A 24,077-nucleotide genomic window follows, 5' to 3' on the forward strand; every position below is an offset into this window, starting at 1 on the left:
GTGCTGTATGCCAATAAAAAAACAGCCACAACCCCCATATTTTTATGTAACATAAGCCCAATGTAGGCTGCACGCAGCATGCGGGTCTCCTCACAGCTAGGAGACCCGCATGTTTTCCCTGTGGGTTTTCTCCGGGTATGCTAGGTTAATTGGCGACTCCCAATTGTCCATAGGTATGAATGTGAGTGTGAATGGTTGTTTGTCTATATGTGCCCTGTGATTGGCTGGCGACCAGTCCAGGGTGTACCCCACCTTTCGCCCGAAGACAACTGGGATAGGCTCCAGCACCTCCACGAACCGTGAGGATAACCGGAGTGTACCTCAAGAGTTATTTTTGGACTTTATAAGTATTGCATAGCACTTAATAAGGTTTCACATTTGCTTCTCAGTCCCTAATAGTGAGTGTGTCAGTAATGACATCCAACCAGTATGGTAGGTTGGAACACTTATCTCCCGCTGCTGGCCTGAGCTGATGTGTCATTGGGTTTCCTTTCTTCATAAACAAAGTACACTATCGGAAGTGTCTGTCAAACGTGGCTTTCCTCACGACTTCCACATAGACCACTGCTCAACTTACTAGAAAAAAAACCACAGTGAAACTATTCTTGTCATGGCTTGTATTCTTGGAAACATCAGAAGTAGCAACAAAGGCTCAACAGCAGTTATGTTTCGCCATTTTTTACCCAAAAAATCCTGAATCCTGTTTGTTATCTCTTAACTAATTCACTACCAAAGACATATTTATACATATTTGACTTTTTTGAGGTGATGATGCAACTCCACAATAGAAGAGAGCATGGCTGGTGTGGGTTTTAAACCAAAAAAACAGCCACAAGGTGGCAGAAGTACATTTTATAAGAGCTTGGCCTGCATCTTTCCCATTGAAATACAGTACATACTCCTCAGCATATTTGTGGTCATAAAAATACTAATCTCATCAGGCTTGTACTGATTCAATACCGACACTACACTTGGTATCGATGCTATCGCTTTTTGGATTAATTTATGACTTTGAACGTCACACAGAAACATGTTTTCTTCCTGTCAAAAAAAGACCAGCCCCTTGGGCCTGCCAACTGCCCCCACCCTTGTTCGTCAAAACAACACACAGAATGCACACACAAGCATGTAGCGGGTTCAGTGTGTTGCTTAATATGGTTGGGTATTCAGAGTAACAACATTGGCCATGACATTGACATACAGTAGGAAGCTGCACCTTAGCTTATGGATTCAAGCGTTCTTTGCATCATGGATATATGGCGACGATTTGACTGGCACCGATATTCCATTAGAGGGTAGGACAAATATTGATTGTCTGAATACAGAATAAAGTCTAAAGTCATCGTTTCTTGGCAGATATTTTGCTCCTAAAGGATGAGGCAGACCCGAAATGTTTCACGAGGACAGAGGAGGATTTCACCTGCTTCTTCGAGACCACAGACGAAAGGACTTACGATTTGTACTACAACACTGGCAAGTATGTTGTACAAAGTCATCATTTTGTAATATACTATACTGTGAATAACTGAGATTATTACTGTCACTAAGAACTGGGAGCATCAAAGTATTGATGTATTAATGTATCAGAATTAATGCTGCTTAAATCTGGTACAGTCTTATAAGAAAAGCATCAACTTTGTTGTTCAAATCCTGGCATAAAAACTACATGTGACAACTGAAAGTATTTTTCTTTGCTTTTCATGAATTAATTCTTAGACTTGGACTTTATTGATCCACAAGTGAAACTCTTTCAGAAAGAAAATACACTCTTACATAAATTACAATGCAATATGACTAAGACATAATGAAATAATACATGGTCAGGCAAAATGATCTGACACATTTGTAGGTTAAATAAAAGGCAAATAAAGTAAAGGCACAAAAACGTATTTTTATTTTCGAAAAGTACATATAATTCTGTTTCATTATGTTTTAAAAATGAAATCAGTTCTGGCGGTGCAATGTCGGTTGGTTGATTTTCATTTCAGTGCATATCCAGTATCTCTGAAGTTGGTAACCCATAACAAGATGGTGGTTCAAGATGTCTACCAAGATTGAAGTGCAAACGAAACGCTAATGGTGTTGCAGTTACAGATTTGTTTTGTTTTGATAAACGTTTCCACAATGAAAGCGCAATGCTCACCAGTCCAATTCATGGCAGCAACTGAAAAAGAAACGAAAAACAATGGCATTATATGTACTTTTCGAAAATAAAAACACTTTTTGCTTCTTTACTTTATTTGCCTTTTATGTGTTCAAAATATGGTAAATACTAGTAAATGTACACTTTATACGAGGGAGGGCGGTGAGTACAGTGTGACAGGCGAGGCATTGGAGAAGTGGATGATGTACGGAATGAATGAAATTCTGTAGCATTTACTGTCGGAACGGAACTGGAGGAGTCAGTTGCAGAACACTCGTCATTAATTAATTCGCCACATTCATTTTTTACTGCTTATCGTCACGAGGGTCGCGGGCGGTGCTGGAGCCTATCCCAGCTGTTTTACATGCTGGAATGGTCGCCAGCCAATCACAGGGCACATATAGACAAACAACCATTCACACTCACATTCATACCTATGGATAATTTGGAGTCAACAATTAACCTAGCATGTTTTTGGAATATGGGAGGAAACCGGAGTACCCGGAGAAAATCTACGCATGCACGGGGAGAACATGGTGGGTGGGATTGAACTCGGGTCTCCTAGCTGTGAGGTCTGCACGCTAACCACTCGATCGCCGTGCAGCCCAATTAATGAATGAATGAATTGTTAATTTTTTTGCACAAACAAGCTCAAAGAGGTGATGATGCAACTTCACAATAGAGGAGATCATGTCTGTGCAGTTTTAGGCCGAAAATGCAGAAGTGCATTTTGTAAAACCATCTCTCTCATTGAAACCCATGCTGCACAACAACCAGGAAGTGAAAAGTCATCTTTTATAGTCTATTGTGTAATGCTTGAAATGTATCTTCTCACAAAAAGCCTTTGTTTTGGATTTAATGAGTTAAAAACGTCATGATTGAATGCTTCTAGTCATTTTATGTAGCTGTATACACAAATTGTGCTAAACAAGTGAACTCTCAGGGTTTGAGGTGCTGTTGAAGGCTTGGCAGCAGGTATGTAGAGACAGGGAGTAGCATGCAAATACAAACATTTTAATGATATATATATAATAATAATAATATTTAAAAAAAGCAGTAAACACGGTAATGCAGGATGAAGTAACAAAAGGTGTCAAAGAAAAGTATGAACCAACACAGTCCTCTGGGCTTTTAAACCCTACTAATTGGGATTGCTACCAGCTGTGCACAATTCCTCTGCGGTAAAGCGGTTGCAACTTCCCCTCCAGCACTCCAAAATAATAGCACAGAACAGGAAGTGATATTTCCTAACAACTAACAATTACAAAACTATTTTTCAGTATGTACTATATGTGTTTGATACCCGTGTTTATACAGTATAATACGAATTAAAGACAACAATTGTGTTTATCATCACAATCAAGGCTGTCCAGAAAGAAAAAATGTCAACTGTTTACCCAGAGGACAACAGAAGGAACGTCGCTCCACATCTGCTCATTCCCTTATTTGGACGTTGTCACATATGTGGATATCTACCTTCAAGTGGTGGAGCACAACACCAACAACAGCGTCTGCATTCGCACCGTCAGTGTGGAAGATCACAGTAAGATGTTGCTTTTCCCTCTTCTGAAGCCGGAATTCCGGAATGAATTCATTAAATTTAGTTCATGATGGATGCGGATGGGGTGGGTTCAATCCACAATCACAGTTGTCTCTGTATGTCAGCTGGGATAGGCTCCAGCTCCACTTGACACTGACATCATAATTCATCGTAATGATCTTTATTAATAGTGACTCTAAGCGTATTCAAAACATATGTTGTCCTTTTTATTTCAGTTCTGCTGGATGCTCCCTTCAATGTGTGTTTACACCAAAATGATAAAGCAGGGCAACTGCAGCTTTCATGGCTCACCAGGGTGCCAAAATACTGGGAGGATAAGGTGAAATACAGGATCCGATACTGGTCGAAGGGGCTGGGAGAGAAGACCAAAGAGGTAGGAGAATGTTGGTGTTATCGTTTCACGTCAATGAAAGATAATGTTTTGTGGCTGAATTGTACAGGAAAATATTATTACTGTAATATCATAACCTTTCCCACATCTAATTTTACAAAAATTACACTTTTGTTTTGTTTTGATTGTTTAATATTGTCACTTATTTATATTATAATATTTTATCTTTTTGATACAAAGATTACATATTTTGTAATTTTTTTATTAATTTCCAACTTTCATTTTGTAAATTTTCTTCTAATAATATTTTAATATTATCCCTATAATATTATTACTTTTACACAACCTAATTTTGTTTATCATAAAATACAAAAATATCTATTTTCTTTAATATTTAATGCTACTAAAATGACATTTTTTCCTCTCACAATATTACAAAGTTATTCTCATAAATTATGCCATTTTTCTCATTAGATGGCAACCTTCAACACATTTTATTATTTTACAATTTGTGATTTTTTTTCCTCCATTTATGCTGTTTTTATGTTATTGTTGTTTTTTTAAATATGCAATTTAATAACACACACAGGCTAATTAAAAAAAATAGTACTTGGCAATTCAGCCTGCCGAAAGAGAAGTTGAACTTTTATAAAGCAAACAGTACGGGACTTGAATCACTGTCACAACGTCAGATACGGTAATAATATTAAAAAATGAACCCTAATACTATGAGAAATGAGAAATAACGGCTTACATAACAATAGTTTAACAGCAAACAGGTACTGCAAGGCATGCTGGGAATCGGTAAGCTAATTAATTGGTTTGAGAAATTAAATATTTTCATAGTTAGAGCTTAAAAAAACTAAATATGATTTTAATTTTAACTTTTAAACATTTTAGGGAACTGATAGGCGGGATGACCCAGTCATACTAGTGCCGCTCATCCCAGGGGACGAGGTCCAAGTCCAGGTTGCAGTCAAGTGTGCCGACAGGGACACTGCAGGACACTGGAGTCACTGGTCAGACTCCGTACAGGAAGTGGTGCCACAACATGCAGGTGTGTAGATAGGGGACAAACATGCAAGTCCTTAAAAATAAGTAAAAAAAAATGGGACATTTTGGAACTCGGGATTAGATTTGTTCTCTTCTCTTTTCAGACGACATTTCATTGAAGTGCTACACCTCCGATCTGCAAACAATCACCTGCCATTGGAACGCCAGCAGAAACAGTCGACCGACACTTTTCTATAAAATGAATCTTAGGTAGCACTTTAACTTGTCTTTTTGTTTTCTTTCACGTACACAACTACCTGTACACAACATTGTTGACTATTTTGCACAATTATATTTAAATTGCAGCGAATCTTTGGGCTGGACTGACTGGACAGAGTGTCAGCCTGACAGGACGTTGACAGATCGTTGCAGTTTTCAGGGAGATAAGTCCAGAAAAGTCAAAGTCAAACTCAAGAATGCCAGCAGAACATTTTACACCCAAGAGTTCACAGTCCAAAACATCAGTGAGCGAACGTTTTTTGTTAATTATCCACATTGTAGGTCACATAAAGTGAAATGTTTACTTGTTTATATTTCGTTTTAGTTAAAACACCTCCACCAGCTCATCTGAGAGGATCACTGCAGGAAGATGGATTATGTCTGAAATGGGAGGCTCCTCGTTTGACTCTGTCAACTCACCTGCAATATGAAGTTGGCTGCCAAATCCGAGAGAGCAAAGCCTGGCTGGTAGGTTTTTGGCCACAAGCTGGAGATAATAATTCAGTCATGATGCTATACATTTTTTTATGTTTACAAATAAGACACAAAATGTGAAGGCAAATGAGTTCATATTGTTATGATTTGTCAGGCTATTATTATTAGATTTCAGTGGAAAAATACAGAATTTAATGAATAACTGTGAACAAAAAAAATTGAGTGGCTAATGGATTTGTCAAAAAATATTGAAACATAATGAAAATATGCAAATCTTCCTGCAGTTTTCAGGAGGCAATCATGATCTATGAAAACACTCTTGGCAAACCCATTAGAAATTGCAGGAAGTCATTCCTCAATCGTCTGTCTCACAGTATCATCTTACAAACAACAGTAAAATCATCACACAGCAACTTAACACTCAAACCGTACCAAGGAAATATACATTACAAGAACCAGTACGAGTTTAAATTAACCAAACATACCCATAAAGCATTACGGCGAAAAGATCAGCACCGAAAATGGTAGATGCCGCTGCAATGCTGCGTATGTTCACTAGAGGACCTGGAGCCCATAGGGAGGCTGACGTCATTGCAGTGCCCCAATTAATCAGCCAAAATGGATTTAAGAGTTTTGTTGTTCCATTTCAAAGTCATATTAGTACATGTTTGTCACATATATATTTGGAGTGTTGAGTTGCTGTGTGATGAACTTAGTGTTGTTCGTCAAGTGTTCTTTGTGAGATTACGTTATACTGTTATTCACAACCTGTTGATGAGCTTGTTGTGAGTGGAGGGCAGTCCGGGTCGTAGTCCAACTTTTTTCCTGATTAGAACAAACCGTACAAAATGCATCGTCAATATTAAATATCAATCAGTTCATCAATGCACGTTTCTTCAGTTGGTTTCCCTGAAGGACCCAGCAACAAGCACATGCCTCGAGATTCCCTCAAGTAGCCAGTACAGAGTGAAGGTCAGAGCTAAACCAAATGGATCGTTTCTTTCTGGCCACTGGAGCGACTGGTCAGATGTCCTCACAGGAGAAACTCCCGCAGACATAGGTAAGCTCAGCTGGCTAACGTGTGACGTTAGCACGTGCCTAAGACTAAAATACCCCCAAATATTTCTCTGTTTGATTAATATCAGACAATAAAATGACTTTTCCAGACACGTTGCTGGTGACTTGCATTCCTGCCACACTGCTGATAACTGCTGCCATCCTCATCTCTTTGTTTTTTACTTATTTCCAGTAAGTATTTTTCATATTCCCATCTAATATTATATGATGTTTGTAATTATGTTTTTTTTGTCATGCTTAGAAAACTGAAGCAATGGTTTTGGCCGCCTGTGCCAAACCTTGACAAAGTCCTTCAAAGTTTTCTCACTGAGACCAATTTGCAGAATTGGGTAAACAACTTAACAGCTGATGTGCAAAAATATTTTACAGGTTTTCAATTATAATTAATATCTTTCCTATGTTGAAACAGCACCCTCCGGTCACGGCAAAACAGTACTTTGAGGAGGCTGCTTCTTCTGTGGTGGAGGTCATGTCCCAGGATCAGGTCTCAGGATCGGGTAAGCCATTCGTCGAATCGACTCAACTCCTGTCGTCAGAGCAAGGGAACCACCAGGAAGACGGAAGCCCCACAACAGAACTGAAACTGTTCCCAGATTATGTGACACTGAACAGGGAGAGTGTCATTATTTGTGCCACAGGAAACAAGTATGTCTGTGAGCAGTTTGGAGAGATAAGAGGTCCTGGAATGGAGGGTGAGCTTCTTCCAAAAACATGTCACTGTTTTTGCAACGAGGACACTGACTTACTAAACCATTCCTACATGCCTCTTTCCGAGCCTGCAGTCAGTGTCAGTGACAAGGTAGCAGACATAAGAGTGCCTGGCAATGTCTATACTAACTTACCCTGCAGCTAAATGTTGAACAGTAATAATAGATCCAATATATACTGTATATATATACTACATTTGTACTGCATCAGTATTGTTGGGTGTGGGTTTAAACTATTATTATTATTATTATTATTATTCACATTATGTACTGTGTTCACATATTTTCTTAAAGCAAGTAGGTCTTGTACAGTTAAATTCAGAACTAATTTGCGGGGGAAAAAAATACTTGTAGTTTTTAGTTTACAGTTCAATTCCATTCAAATGCTTTGCCGACACTGCTGTGTCGTTCTAAAGCCACTAGAGGGAGCAAGCGTGTTGCAAAACAATGACTGTCCTGTCCTGTGATACACAAAAGATGAATTAAATGAACAATTATTTAAATAATGAATGATTAAAAGCACAATTAAACAATTAAAATGTAATGAAAACCATACATAACAAATAAATACAAATATATGACATTATTATTTGTTTGTATATATAATCAAAACATTATGATTGTAATTTAATAATTATGTATTTCTGCATCTTCTACTGTATCTCATTGTTTGCCATTGATGCTGTTTAATTGTAGCCTAATTTTATGTTGCAACTATTAGTTTGTGGATTTGTGTTGTTCTCGGTGGAGAATAAATACATCATGCAGATGACCTCCTATGTGCATTTAATGTGCACCATTTCCATGTAAATATTACCAGTCTGATATATTTATTGAACATATTGGAATTTTTGCTATAAATATCAGAGCTAGTGTGTCTAAAAATGCTTTGGCACGTTCTTATTATCATTAAAATTAGCCTTCACTTCTTTGCCACTGGGTGGTGGTATTGTATTTACATGTATTTACATTTATTCCTATGTTGTTAATTTGCTCTTGAGGGCGGGCCTAACAAGCCAAAACAATACTAAATGTCATTAATAAATTGATAAGTTAAAAAAATAACAACTTGGTTGAATTCTAAGGTGTCACTTTATTGGGCAAATTGGTCAAACATGTTATTTGTGATGACTAAAATAGTTACAACTTGTATTAAAATTCAGGTACCCGAATGGAAATTCAGCAGCAACAAATTAAGAATCCATGGACCCAAGACTTGGAGATTATTCTAACATGATCAAATGTAATGATACAACACTTTTTGGGGAGAATATACAGAATATCAGCTTTAGAAATAACCCATTAGACAAGCCCACAAAAGCTGGAACACTAAAACGTCAGTAATAATGTGAGAATGACCTCCGGCTATTCTGCAATGACGCTTTCAGCCAGCGTCCTGCCAGACTGCATGACATCATGGCCGTAAGTTAATGCAAACCTGTCTCTGAGGCACTAGTAAAGGGGTAGGCGAGAGAAGAAAACGGAGCAAGTTTAAGAGTCAGTGTTTACTGCCGTTGCAAATGTTCTCTTCTGAACGCAACAAAACCACATTCTTTCCAAGCTTCATCACCGCCTGCCTGCCCATACGCAAGGATCACCTCCTGATGTCATTTCCTTAACTCTCACTCTCAGGCACATTGAAAGGCATCCATCCATCCATTTTCTATGCCGCTTGCCATCACTCAGGGATGCGTACTCACATTCATACCTATGGACAATTTAGAGTCACCAATTAACCTAGCATGTTTTTGGAATGTGGGAGGAAACCGGAGAACCCGGAGAAAACCCACACACCCACCGGGAGAACATGCAAACTCCACATGGAGATACTGTACATTGAAAGGCAACACATGTATCACATACATGTTTAACACAAAGTTATACTGTTCCAGTGTTTATTATTGACAAAAAAACAATAAGAGTCATTATCATGCTGTGGAAGATATCCACACAACATGTACTGCAGTCTCACTGGCTTATATTGGATTTAAGAGGTATTAATTGCAGTTTCACAGTCTCGGCGGAAAATAAACAAACAAAAAAAAACAACATCCTACCAAACAAATACATTTAAACTAAACTATAGTACCTTCAGGACCGAAAAAATGAAAAAGTTCAGTGTGAGGCTAACCATGTTAAGAATGGATTGGTTCACAATTTGGGAATCTTCAAGCTGCATTATTCCTTCATCAAGGGAATTAGAATATCATAACTATATATAACTGTGGAAGTAAAAACAAAATAGTCTTATTTGAACTGCTGGAAGTAAGCGTTCTACTTCAATATAATTAGTGTATGCAATATATTCACTCATTAGTGGTGGCTGCCACTTCTCTATGGAAGCATAAATAACATAAATTAATTGTATTCTACAGTTATACTGGATCTTATCCATTTTAAGATAATTTAGCATATTCTTCATAAGGAAGGAAACGTGTCTGCCCCCGAAGTGCCCCTCTATTAAAAATACCAAATCTACTTATCCTCCTCCAGTGACCCATAATAGTTTCACAAAGTCTTGGAATCCACTGTGATGGGATACAGGCCCCACTTGGATAACACTTAGTTGTTGGCCTTCTTGTTGATGAGCACGGAGCAGCACGTGAGAGCTCCATCTACTTTCATTTTCTCCATGTTGGACACAGGGATCAGCATGTGGTCCTTCAACTTCTCAAATACCTGTGGACACAAAAGTTAGAGTTATTGACAACTGTTCATAATATCATATCTGAGTCATATTTCAATTATCACGTGTAATTCTTCTCTTACAAGGCAGCTGAAGAGTCATCTGGAATACTGACTGGTTGGCAATCCTGCATCAAACTGCAGGGATTGGAACCATCATACTTACTTTTGCAATCATCGACATAGCCCAGAGCTGTACAAATGTTTTTGGCTCCGTAGCCATATTTCTAACAAACAATTCCTGTTGTTATGACAACAGCAATAAAGTATGGGAGCAATATTTTGAAAGTGACATCAGCTATTACTACTAACTTCTATTGGCGACTTTTGTTTACATTTGCTTCCGACTATGTGGGAACAGTTTCCGGAGGGCTCCTTGGTGTTCCATTATCATTACGGTACCAAAAGTATAAAAAGGAAGGACAATAACAGCAGTTTTGGAGGAGTTTGGTGTGTTTAAACCAGACGACGCTGACACAATGGGCAAGAACAAAACAAAACAAAAGTTTGGAAAGTTCATTAATTTATTCATTTTCTACCGCTTTTCATCACGAGGGTCGCGGGGGTGCTGGAGCCTATCCAGGCTGTCTTCAGGCGAGAGGCGGGTTACACCCTGGAATGGTCGCTAGCCAATCACAGGGCACATATAGACAAACAACCATTCACACTCACATTCATACCTATGGACAATTTGGAGTCGCCAATTAACCTAGCATGTTTTTGGAATGTGGGAGGAAACCGGAGTACCCGGAAAAAACCCACGCATGCACAGATAGAACATGCAAACGCCACACAGAGATGGCATGCGTGATAACCACTCACCCACCGTGCAGCTCCCCCGACATATTAAACACAATAAGAAGGGGACAGGACACGATTTTGTGTTTCGCAGTGCCTTATTTCTTGAATTGAAGTGTGAATTGCTGGCACTTCTAACTATTTGGCCCCGTGGTGGGTTATTTTGCAGCCTTACTGAACAACAAAAGCAGAGACTTGTGGTGTTAATGTGTTGATTAATGTCATAGAGGAGTGACAAAGCTGGGGAACAATGACTTCCGGGTGGGAGTTATGTAATCAAGACACAGTTGGACTCATGTCTTATACTGTATTCATTTTCTTTCTTTTGTTTGATTCCTTGTTTGGACACGCAATCCAATTTGTATGGCCAAACATTGCGCTTAACATGTATGAATGTTTGAAAAACAAGATATTTTTGGTGAAAACTCAACCCGACAAAAACAGAGGTACCAGTGATGTACTGTATATGTTGAGTTGGAGATGGTGTGGTCAAACACAGGGATATTTCCCGATATTCCTATGTTCCTTTTGTCTGCTGCAGTTCTTTATCTCCAAAGATGTCTGCCACTACTCACCAATAAATACGTCCTCCCCCTCCTACTCTGCCAATCATCTCTCATGGCCCCTGCTTTTGTTGTGCAGCTCTTACGCAACTTCGTGAGCTCATATAAATAGACCAAACACCGGCGAAGATAATGCATGGAGATAGAAAGCAGAATAAATTTGATTCCCCTGTAATACCGTTACATCTGACTGTAGCTCAACTCTATAACAAGACATGGAAAAATAAAATAAACTCTGGTATTTTGCTGCTATTTGATTTTTTTTTTCTACCAAATACAAAGCCAAATTCTGGTGGGTTTGAACTTTGTGAAACTGGAACTTGGTAGAAATATTAATGTCTTATTGTGCCAGATGATCTGTCAAAGCGGCTACCAAAGCTGAAAAAATGGGATAGAAAAATAGATTTTATGACCATGATGAATCCTATCAGTTTATCTTCTGTGAGAAAAACTGACTCTCCGCCGTGGATCGCAATCCAAGGACGCATATTTTTCCGAATTCTTCCTTCTAAAAATAACTGGTGAGGTTGGGGTTTTAACCACTGAGCACATTTTGAGGTTGAGGTTCTGTCCATGTACACCACAGGCTACTGGATTTCATCCTGTCAGATCCTTTTGTATCGGATTAAAAAAAAAAAAAACACACCTATTATTAATCCAAAAGTGAAAACAAAACACTTTTTCTATAGTACGTATATTAACTTTGTCATTTGTGGTATGTTATGCAATTCCTGCCTCAAAGACATTGATGTGGTTTTCTACACTAGTCATTATGTGTCCATAATGTTCGGTGAGATACACAAGCACCAGAACAACAACACCTAGCTGAAAGTCAACTCTGAACCCGTGACCTCACTTCCTGTCAGGCACTCACTCTGCTCCCCAACGGGAAACATTTATAGGAACACATACCAGTTTTAGACATGTTTTTTTTTAGTTTTCTTGATAAATTATATTTTTAGAATGTGCCGCAGGGCAATAAAAAAATCAGCCGCAGGTTGCAAATGCCCCTATGCCGCAGTTTGGACATCCTGCATTAGAGTGGAAGGAATGGAAGTCATTTGTAACCTGAGGACCACCTGTAAGTGAAAGTAGGTCATCATAACGCTTGACAGTAATTAAAGCGTGTCCATGCATTGATGGTGTTAAGAAGACATTGTTAAGAGGCTTCAGTCATCCAAGCAAATGACATGTTGAAGGGTTGGGTGCTGAGGAGAATGTTTCCTTGGCAACGTCAATATTTCAGCCTCCTTTTATCATCCCAAAGATCAATAAAGCATTCTGGATCTAATCTAAGCTTTGCTTCAGTCATGGTGGCATTTTTGTAAAGCACTATTTTGATGCTGCAGTTGTATTTTTTTTGTCTGCAGCAGGATTCAAACCCCAACCCCTCCAAAGTCCAAAACAAACCATTACCTTTACACTTTCTGGAAACTCCTCCGGTGTACAATGCAGAAGAACATGTCCTTTATTGGGTAGATTCATGTAGATGCAGTTGGCAGCAAGGTCATCAGGCACCGTCAGTTTGTCGTAACGATGGTCACTCATTTGCTGCATGATCTACATACAAAAATAATAAATAAAAAACATAAATGACGACCCGTGAGAGTCCACAAGACTTGCAAGAACACAAACAGACGCTTTGAGTAAGAAGCATGGCTACAATCTTAAGTCAGCACCACATGGCTCTGCCAAACCGATCTCTGAGGCCTGATTGGGGGTTGAGGGGGGGGGGGGTGATGTTAATGGAGAACACAGGAGCAGACATTCTTCTTCGGCAGATGTCACATTATTTATGTAATTGAACGGAGGCAAAGGTGGGACTGGAGGAGCAGGAGACTCCCATGCTGCCAAGAGGAAGTGGGGGAGGGAGGTGGTTGGTGGGTGAGGATGTTATGACCAGAGGAGAGGCAGGTGTCTCTTCATGTTTACGAGTAGAACATGTGCGGACGGATACCAATGAGACAAAAGGAAAGGCGGGCAAAAAGCAAGTCCAAAATACTGTCATTTTTTTGACATTACTGTCAAATGTCAAGAGTCATAAAAAAAAAATCTGAAAAACGTTTCAAACCTGACAATGTGATCTCTTGTTTTCAACTGCTTTACTGGACTAAGAATGGACTACGAATGGACTAAGAATGGACTAAGAATACACCCTGGACTGGTCTCCAGCCAATCACAGGGCACATATAGACAAACAACCATTCACACTCACATTCATACCTATGGACAATTTGGAGTCGCCAATTAACCTAGCATGTTTTTGGAATGTGGGAGGAAACCGGAGTACCCGGAGAAAATCGAAATTAAATGTATTATTATTATTATGATTAAATTTTTCCCATAATAAACAATATAAATCAAATGCATTTGTTCCAGAAAGCAACAAAAAAATTGTAATTATTTTATGTATATAAAACCATAAAAAACATGTTTTTTGTTAACATTTTGAGAGTCAACCACTGATGACATCATAGACATGTGACTGATTGACTCTACAAACCCAAAGAAAATTGCTCACACAGAACTACATGCATTTTGTGATAATCAAAACAGTGTAAAATAATATTCCAGGTGGTCCTCAGGTTATGGCATTCTATGTTGCAACATTTTGTGGTTACGTATCCACTCCCATAGATTAATTTTGGTCCACAAAGACAAGAATTGCTCTGGAACTAGTTACAGTAGAATAGTACAGCCAAATCCGACTTACATCACAAACTAGGAACAAAAAGACTAATAGTGAAGTACTATTTATGAGGTACACTGACGACAGTTTTGGTGAGGAAATGAAAAGACGTCAAGGTAATGTCTCCTGAGGAGAAATCTCCGACCACTCCAGTGTACCCCGCTTCTCGCTCAAAGGAAGCTGGGATAAGCTCCAGCATACCCGCGAACCTAGTGAAGATAAGTGGCATAGAAAATGAATGGATAGGGGCAGAGATTGATTGAAAATGTGAATTATGTCGGAATCAAACCCCAATACCGATACTGGATCGACTAGCTTTTACAAGAGAAAAGGTTAAATTATCTCGACTGACAAACCCTACGAAACTACATCCTTTTGATGTACACTAAATGGTTATTATTGCACTTTAATGCAAGTTTAATCATGGAAGCATTGATGTCAAGCATCATTCATTGATACACCCTAAGCCTTAGGGTCTAAGGTAAAAAAAATAAAAAATGGTTTGCGTGTAAGGAAGGAGAGCAGAGGATTGAACATGTCCTGAAAAAGATATACTGTACATGACTGGATATAAACATGGATAAAAAAAAACTATATAGCACGCACACGTCATTAGTGAATTACATTAATGGCACATACACACGCATATCCCCAGATAAATGAAAACACTGCAAATTAATGGTATGTATTGTATGTACGGACATACTGTATATATAGTTTGTTTACTTCCTTGTGTTGTTGCTGCTTGTTCTTTTTACTTCCGTTGCTGTAGCGGCATGAAGTTGTTTACTTGTGTTTTGGGTGTTAGTGCACGAGGGGTTATATGGTGTTGGGTAAAACTGGTTGTTGGTCACTTCACTTCAAATGATTGGATGTGACGTTAGAAATGTGTTATTTATGAAGTATTATGAAATAATAATTATGAACTTGAATCCAGACTTACACTGAACCTTATTTTATAAGGCTAAGAAGTAATATTCTTATATTCTTACAGCTGCTGCTGTCCCACGCTGCAGCTGACTCAGGGAATCTCCGCCTTGTGCCATATACCATATTTAGTTTTATCGTCTATTAGTTTGGCTCATTGTACAAGGTTTTATATCAATATTCTGGGGGTCGTGTCACAGTTTGGTTCTGAGACGCAACTCAATTTGAGAATAACCTTTACTTCACTGCAAGTGAGTAATACACAGTATAAACATCCATGAGGGAAGCCCTGAACTGCCTGGTGACCTCATGACTGAGACGGGGGCTGAGTAAGGGGTGCCTAGTGGTGAGCTAAAATGAGTGGGTGTTGCAGCCTCATACAGTATTTTCGGGCAAGTGACTTCATGGGGAGAGACTTGGTGGTAAAAGAGACTGACGGATGATGAAATCCATCTGGTGAACATGCATTCTCATCTTTGGGAGAGATAAATATTAAACACAAGATTAAACACATTTACAAACACGATACATGACACCTTCTCACCTGCAGATTGTGGTAAATTGCCTTCATGTGCACGCTAAAATAACTACACTTCCCATGATGCTTAGAATGTTAAACCAGGAGTCCAAAATTGACTCTAGTATCACATATTTGGATAGAAGTCCTATGTTGCATTTTGATCTGACAAATCTTAAGTAACTTTGATCAAATGTAGAATTACTACAGCTTCTGCTTGGACATTAGCAACTGAGCAGCTGCCAAGCTTCGATGAAAAAAAAACACACGCCAAGTGCTGAATGAAGCTGGAAACACTGACGGAAGTTGAATTGCAAGGTTTATAGCGTGCGTAAAGCACTTAATGTGTGATACGTGTGTTATCATTCACAGTAGCGATGCCTTATCTTAGAGTCTGATTGCCTTCTTGCTGCACTGTTCTTGTGAGACAACACTTCTGTAAATGAGACATACCGTCACGTTTTAATCTGGCGCTGGACACCCCCAGTCATTACCATACGAAATGCATCCAAATCTAAAAGTGGCACTTTGAATTCATTTAACCATACAATAATGTTTACCACAAAAGAGATGACTGGCCCATTAAAAGACCCAGTAATACAGGAGCAGACTACTGCAGGACGGATGACGTAAGACGTAATTAGAGAGCAAGTAGTTTGTTGCTAACAGCTACTCCTCATTAGTGTGGCTAATTACTGGAGTGATCAAACAAGTTGGAATGTTAATGAGTTGATGTAAAATTTAACAGGATGTGCATTTCTGGATCTAATGTTTCAGTTCCTGTGTACGCTGTGTTCCTGTGTATGCTCCAACAATTCAAATGTAGTAGCAACTTCTCCAGGATTTGAATCATTGCGATGGGACAGTATTGTCAGGCAGCAAACCCTTCGGGTTGAGAAGCGCTATATTACGTCAACCATGCGACTCCATAGAAGTAAACCAAGAAGCGACCTCAAATACATGTATCTATTTAAAAAAAAAAAAATTAAACTATATTAGGAAAGCAGGAAGTGAACAAATGCAACAGTTACTGATTGTAAAAGTACCAGATGGAGGGGTAGGATTTAATAAGCTTTGTTTCTTCCTACACCTTTTAGACATATGGAACTGTGAACTGATTATGTGATGCATTCAATTGTAATCTGATGCATGTTCAAATGAAATAAAACCATTACCATTATTTTCTACTGCTTTTTCTGTTTAAGGTCATGGACAGCTGGAGCCTATCCCAGTTGACTGTGAAATTTCAACTATTTTTGCCAAAATGAAGAATTTTCAAGCATAACAAAAGCAAACGAAACAACTAAAAAAGATGAATAAGGCATTCAGAAAATGCATTTAAAACACTAGTCACTAGGTGCCAGTAATGTAACTGTGTTCAGTGAAACATATAAACAACAAGAAATTATTGCAGGTTTAAATTATTTCACAACAGGCACAATAATCCCTAACAAAAATCAGTTTTAAAAATCAGTCTTCCAGTTCTCATGTTGGAAAGTGTGCTTATCAGTGTCTACAACGTGTTGCTAAGGATCCTTTTGTTGTCCCATACTGTACTCCCTCACAGGAGCATAGTTTGCTTTTTTTTTGGTCCCCCCCCTTTCCTTTTGTTCCTCTTCCCCTTTTATCGTCCAGTCATCCTGTCCTGTCAACCCCGTCATATTGTATATGTTGTACATGTATGAACATGCGATTGCACAATTTCGCTTGTAGTAAAAGTGAAAGTCAAGTATAAGTGAAAAGTAAAGGCAATTCTCTCTCAATCAGGAACCCACGGCAAGCTAAAACTCAGCTCTGAAGCCCTGACATCACTTCCTGTCCACCTGCCACTCATCTCCCCAAGCAAACACATTTATTATGTCTTATTTACTCTTACTATGTCTACTAGTGAGGCCAGTGTAAATGTGACTATAGGGTTGATAGGGCATGTTTAGAAGGCTCTAATAATATATTTTTTTAAAAATGTATTTAGAAGGTCGCAAACATGTGATTTAAGGAATCCTACTTCACAGAAATTAATTGGGAACCAATTAACCCCGACAAACAAGGGGTTACTATATATGGTCTTGAAAGGTTGTATATGGAGAGTGAGTTGTCAACATAAACTTATCATCATCGGTTTTGCAGAGTGTCACAAAAGTAACATAATTACAGTCATGGCTGATATTCTGATATACAATTTTTTTTTCCTGCAATATGTCACCTGTCTAAGGAACAATTGGGCTAAAATATAATCTGCCTGGCTGAAAAAACACCACCATTCTCATCCACTTATTCTGTGTTAGTTTGGGGTTTGATCAAGTCAGATGCTGTTTCTGTATCAGAAGCTCAAGCTGTATATGCAAAACAAATGAGCAGTGACGACAATTATTAATGAAGGTGCCAGGTGGTATTCTTGCTGAATGAAAACTTAAAAGGAAGAAAAGTGGTTCATTCCAAGAGGCGATCAAGGACTATAAAAAAGCAGCAAACATCTGCTGTGCCAGTTTAGGAACAACACAGTGCCAAGGATATGATTCAACTGTTCCCATGATGATAGTTGGCAACATCATCACCATGAGATGACGCTATTTCCATAAACACATTACGCACATACACAAATTCCATACTTTGAGGGCTTTCTGAGCGGGTTCACTGGAGCCGATGATAATGAGACCCGGCCCCCCCATGCTGCAGAAGCTCTTCAGGTGCAACCCTTCCAATACAGGCACAGTAGACACAGCATAGTCCTGGAAGACAATAATAAAAAAAATGAATTCCTGTCATTTTTGGGGGAAATTATATATACAAATATAAATGTACATAAAGTGACTTAAAACCAGTGATGAGTGATCAGGGCCAGGCTTTCTCTGTTGGACTACAACTTCAAATTCTAGCATTTGTTTTCCCATTTGAATACATTTTTTCTCAATTGATGACAGTATGACAGATAATGACTTGTACCAAACCCCATTTATTTACATTTCTCTTTCGTTTTTTTAGGCTTTGATGCATAGAGGCCTGTACTACAATAGAACCAGTTTAAGTTGCCGTCCGTTGGCCTAGTGGACTCTAGTGGACATAACCAAAACTGAAAATCGCACATATAATTTAAAAACTGTGATAACAGTGATACAGGGAAAATGGCCGAAAATGAAGGGTTTTAAAACGTGTTATTTTTAACCTATGTTAGTTTTCAATTGACCTTGATAATCCTACCATGTCATCCCCAGTTACAAAGTTCATACTCTACGGCATTAAAGGAAACTTTGATTGTATGGTTTATAAATTCTTCTAGAGTTATTTTTCATGCTGTATGGTTACATAATATAGCTTCTTACCTTTTCCTTTAGATTCATAGATTTACTGGCCTAAAGGAATTCCCCCCCCCCCCCCCCCCTCTCAAATTGATTAATAGCGCCTCTGAAAGGCCTCACATATACATACTATACGATAGAACCTTTCCTGACACTTTTTATGTAAAAGACCTACACATTTATGAGGAGGTACACATTTTAGTCATGCCTCCAGAGCAATATGTGTTATGTAATATGCTTGCTGTCATAAAGAAATGACAGGCTTCAGAAAAACTCATAAGATTTAAAATCATCATTCATCAGTGACTGGGAATGGAACTTATTTCAACATCGGGCTGACATAGCTGACTTTAAAAAACTGTCAAAACACTCGAGGCAATTGTGATACCGTTGGAATGATGCTATTATGTCAGCATTTCGTTTATCCCCAAATGAGATATTTCTAATTGACTACATGGAAATGATTATCAACATCTGTGCACAGTGTTTGCGTAGTAATCATTCCTGACAAGAAAAACATTCATTGTTTTTTCATAAGAAGAACACACAGTGATAAATGTTCACAAAATTGACTTCAAAGATTTTTGCCATTGCAATTGGCGCTGCATCATTATGGCTCATCTTCCACCCATTCATCTTCTTCCGCTTATCCGCTTAAGGCCCATCTTATCAAATATATTACAACACAGAGGAATGCATCTGCAGGAATTTCACTTATCCTTGGTCAAGACAGAAGCATATCCAAGTTAACTTAGGGTGAAAGGTGGACTGGAAAGAAAAAAAAAAACAATAGAATCAGTCGTGGACGGATTGAGGAAGGACATAATGGAGACCAGGACAGAGTTAGAGAGGAACTGAACTGAGGCAGAGATTGATGGAGGGGGAAATGAAATCAGTAAGTGAGACAAGCAAAATGGAATAAAAGAAACAAGATGGATGAACAAATGATGCTGTCATCTCCCGGGCCTAAAAGGCTTAATAACATATTTTTCTATTTTGTTTGTGATATTTTGACCAGCTCTTTACGGGATCGATGAGGAAACAAGACTGTATAACTCACCAAGAATACACATTCTTATGTTAAGATTGTTTGCGCCATTCATGATGATTTTTAGTAAAAGATCATGAATGAATTAGACCTCCTGATACCTATTTTGTCCCGTGTCTGATGGAGTGTGTTGATTATGTTAGACCCGGGTCATCAGGATAACTTTGCTTTAATATTTTTGTCCATTTTATGCTTTATGTCATCTCACCTTAAAGGCATCGGCAAGAATCTCAGCTCCTCTTTGATTGGTGCGTTTGGAAAGGCCTACGAAGAACTCTCGACCTACAGAGTGAAACAATTATTAGCAATGAGAACAAAAAAACATCATCAAAACTCTTCAATCAATTCATCAATCGTAGTTAAGGTTGCTGTGGAAGAAGTGAACTCCATTAAAAGGCTTTGTGATGAACTCAATTAAAGACCGAGGTCCAAGTCTTGACACTGACATCAAAAATTCTTCCAAAAAGTATCTTGTTGATGCATTCAGTTTTAATGGCCTGGTGTCTCGATTTGCGTTGAATCAGAAAAAAACAAGAACAATTCGGTCAAACAAAACTGTAACACAATGATCTCTGGAACTCTATTAGCTGAACACTGAAGTTGCCACAGCTAACATGGCAGGAGACAAAAACTCTGAATACCTGGCATGCACCATTGAGCTCAGGGACCGGCGACCAATGTAACAGCTGAGCCTTGACAAAATCTGCCCTTCGCTGGGAGCATGCCAGCAAAAAACTTTTCGAGCCCTGCCGTGAGAAACCCAGAAACGAGAGCACAGCACTATTGTCTAGAAACCCAATTAAGTATGCTCTTTCCTGAGTGGGCTTCATTGTGGTAAAGACATTAACCCACATTTTAACCACGGACTCTAATGTACCCAAAGACTTTTGATTCCCAGTCTTCTTAAATGACGCCAGAGAAGTGAAAAAGGCCCTTGGTAAGAATCCAATTCCCGCTTATTTGATTTGACCGTGCAGTATGCTACGCAATGCTTTTACAACAGATTATGTTCAGAGGAAATTCTACTCAGTGTGCAGAGGCTCAAGGTCACTGAGGTTACACTCTGGAATGTCTTTTGGGAAATCTTAAACGCTCTTACCTTCGAACACGCAATAGTCAGGGCTAGACCTGAGAGTCCTTCTTACAATCACGTCACATTAACTTATTCACTACTACTTATTTCAATCCCACCGCTCGCTCCCAAAGATTCTATTGATACGTCTTTTATGTTTTTTTGCACTACAGGCAAAAAGAGGTGGGCTCAGACAGGAAGAAGAACTGGAGGTCGCAGGGATGAGGATGCTGAGGTTCACATTGGGAGTGACCAGGATGGATAGGATCAGGAACAAATACATCAGAGGGATGATGTCCAGAGGAGAGATAGTGAATATATTGGTAGAAGGATGCGCGTTTAGAGCTGCCAGGTAGGCGGCATAGAGGAAGACCAAAGAGGAGGTTTATGGATGTAGCGAAGGAGGACATGAGGGTAGTTGGTGTGAGAGAGACAGATGCAGAAGACTGGGTTGCATGTAGGTGATTGATTTGCTGTGGCGACCCCTGAAGAGAAAAGTTGAAAGAGAAAGAAGGCAAAAAGAGGTGATGACGCAACTCCGCAATAGAAGAGAGCATGTTTGGTTAGTTTTAAGCCAAAAAAACGGCCACAATGTGGCAGAAATGCATTTTATTGGAGCACGGCCTGCGACTTTACCACTGAAATATACAGAGTGAAAAGGCACAGAGTTCACGAGATAACGCACATTAGTTTGATTCCAAATGTGAAAATTGTAAATAGTTCAAGTTATTTTTGTAAATAAATTGTTATTATTATGTAAAATAACATTTTTTGTGCTGTTTATGTTCTGTCATAGAATTTTTTTATATATTTTGGCTGAATAAATATGGCAAAATTTGTGCCAAAGTGAAAGTTATGCTTGAATTTTTTTGTTGAGAACTGATATTTTGCTAAAACTGTTTGACTGCTGCTTACTAAAGAACGAAAAAGTTATTTTGTGCCTTCAAACATCAGTCAAAATAATAAAAAAAATGGCCGTAACGACAGGGACGGCTTTTGAAAAATGGCCGATGAGTTATTTAATTACGTCAAACCATCTGGTAGGTTATGAAAAGATGTAAAATATTATATAAGGAAGGTAGCTAAATGAGATGCAAAGAAATTCAGCAGACTTTTGTTGCTTTTGACTTACAGAAAGGTCCAAATATTACATCCATAATGGTCTGTGAAACTTTTGAGAATGGGTGTGCATTGTGGATGTGTGCATGTGTGCCAATGCACTGTAGAATCCATTCAATTCCCAATGAAGTGATGGTGTCAATGAAAATATCACGATTAACAGTATGATTGCATCTGAGATTTTATTTACCTGTGAAAAGGACATCTCCTCCATCCAGTGTAGCGCTCTCATCAGTCATTTCCACAACATTCAGATTCAGCTCTTTCAGAGCACATTTCATTGCCTCTGTCTGGATAAACAAGGACACAAAAAAATGCATGTAAATCATCTGCTGGTATCAACAAATCATTGAGGTCTGATCTAGGGTGAGTGTTGTGTAGTCTACATCTTATGTGGGACGAGCATGTTTTTTTTTCTCATACAAGTTGATATGACATCATTGTAATGATCCATGAAATGATGTCATTTGAGGGAAGTAGACATAAGTGCTATAAATTTGACAAAGCGTTGACTCCAGATAAAAACTATTCCGAGAAGAAACAACTTTAAGTAAAAATGCATTATCCTCCCCTCACGTTCTGGGTCATCTATCTTCCATTATTTTCGTATGTGCAGGGAAAACACAATGAGCTGGATATTACGGCATTATGAAACAGGGGTGGAAAAAGAGAAAACTGTTTAGCTACATGTCCTCTACATGACCTCAGAACTCGAAGAGAGAGACGGTCTTTGTTTGGTCGATCCATGACTGCTCTCCTGCCTGACCGCCCAGTGTGATTTTTACTGTCCTGATTTTGGGGGTCCTACAGGAGTAGTTTCCAAGGCCAGGCATGTTAGTGTGAGCATCAATGTTTCCACAAGCTCTATCTCATTATGACCTCAGCCTGCTCATTGTGCTTCTTGGCTAACACAATGTTTCTGCTTCCACTTATTTATGGAAGGCCACACCATGAGGTCATACAGGTAGATTGCCATGCACTTCCAAAATAACAATAGAGTGAATATACACACTCCTCCATGTAATTGCAAATCGCAAATTGATCATTTTATAGACGAGTGACTCACAAAGTCATAAAAACAACCAGATAATAATCATTCTCGTCCAGGTTTCATTTCACGTCTTGTGTGTCGAATGCATTTTTGTCGGATTTGTGTGGCACCAGACATGTACAGTATATCTATTGGCATCCTCTTCTATTACACACACACACACACACACACACAAAATGTGACAAACTGCACTGACGCTGACTTTACCTAAGCTGCCAGGCATTTCCTCTGACATCACTGGAATTGATAAGAAACAAAGGATGTTTAGCCCCATGTTTACCCGACCACCATGAGAACGTTTAAGGACCCCTATGCAAAGATTATTGTGTCAGACCAACAGTATCTGTTGTCTGCATTTAGTCCAAGAATATTAGGGCCACATAAAAATAAAAAAAATATCAGAGATTTCGAGAATAAAGTCGTAAATTTACGAGAATTACGTCACAAATTTACAAGAAAAAAGTGGTAATATTACAACAATAAAATTGTACATTTACGAGAAAACAGACGAGAATAAAGTCCTTATTTACGAGAAAAAAGTCGTCCATAATACGTGATATATGTGTCAGTGGAAAAATAGAGCACAGCTCTTCGAGAAGGAAGGAAACTTTCCTCTTGCTTCAGGCAAGCGTGTCTAAGATTAGTGTATGTGGTCCTTCTCACTTCCACAGGCCAAAGGTCAAATAAGTCCATTCTTTTCATTGCTGTCTCAGGCAATGCCTGTTTTGACGGAGTATTAAAATAATCCAAAATTTCAATAATAAAGTCATGAATTTCAGAGAAAAA

General features: G+C 38.7%; 2 protein-coding genes across 5 annotated transcripts in view; one reads left to right on the plus strand and one right to left on the minus strand.

The window, feature by feature from the left end:
* Positions 1 to 1,098: 1,098 nt before the first annotated feature.
* On the plus strand, positions 1,099 to 8,593 carry mpl (MPL proto-oncogene, thrombopoietin receptor). Of its 3 annotated transcripts, none has more exons than XM_058072887.2 (12): positions 1,099 to 1,295; positions 1,357 to 1,477; positions 3,508 to 3,686; positions 3,920 to 4,077; positions 4,936 to 5,092; positions 5,193 to 5,298; positions 5,395 to 5,552; positions 5,633 to 5,775; positions 6,643 to 6,802; positions 6,909 to 6,990; positions 7,061 to 7,148; positions 7,229 to 8,593. In XM_058072887.2, the coding sequence occupies exons 1-12, from the start codon at positions 1,187 to 1,189 to the stop codon at positions 7,670 to 7,672; spliced, it is 1,905 nt and encodes a 634-aa protein (XP_057928870.2). In that variant the 5' UTR covers positions 1,099 to 1,186; the 3' UTR covers positions 7,673 to 8,593. The 3 variants fall into 3 exon arrangements, with proteins under 3 accessions (XP_057928870.2, XP_057928871.2, XP_057928872.2); XM_058072888.2 differs by having other exon boundaries at positions 6,658 to 6,802; XM_058072889.2 differs by having other exon boundaries at positions 1,131 to 1,295; positions 1,357 to 1,473.
* A 6-nt stretch (positions 8,594 to 8,599) lies between these two features.
* ddah1 (dimethylarginine dimethylaminohydrolase 1) overlaps positions 8,600 to 24,077 on the minus strand; it is a 54,175-nt gene continuing 38,697 nt past the window's right edge. For both annotated transcript variants that reach the window (XM_058072892.2, XM_058072891.2), the window contains exons 2-6: positions 22,431 to 22,530; positions 20,258 to 20,331; positions 18,315 to 18,434; positions 12,989 to 13,132; positions 8,600 to 10,205 (exon numbers count right to left, since the gene is read on the minus strand). In XM_058072892.2, coding sequence (XP_057928875.2) covers positions 10,089 to 10,205; positions 12,989 to 13,132; positions 18,315 to 18,434; positions 20,258 to 20,331; positions 22,431 to 22,530 — 555 coding nt within the window. In that variant the 3' untranslated portion in view covers positions 8,600 to 10,088. The remainder of the gene's footprint in view (positions 10,206 to 12,988; positions 13,133 to 18,314; positions 18,435 to 20,257; positions 20,332 to 22,430; positions 22,531 to 24,077) is intronic.

Source organism: Doryrhamphus excisus, linkage group LG4 (assembly GCF_037039965.1).
Source record: "Doryrhamphus excisus strain RoL-2023G ecotype Guam linkage group LG4, RoL_Dexc_Guam_v1.1, whole genome shotgun sequence".
Lineage (NCBI taxonomy): Eukaryota > Metazoa > Chordata > Actinopteri > Syngnathiformes > Syngnathidae > Doryrhamphus > Doryrhamphus excisus.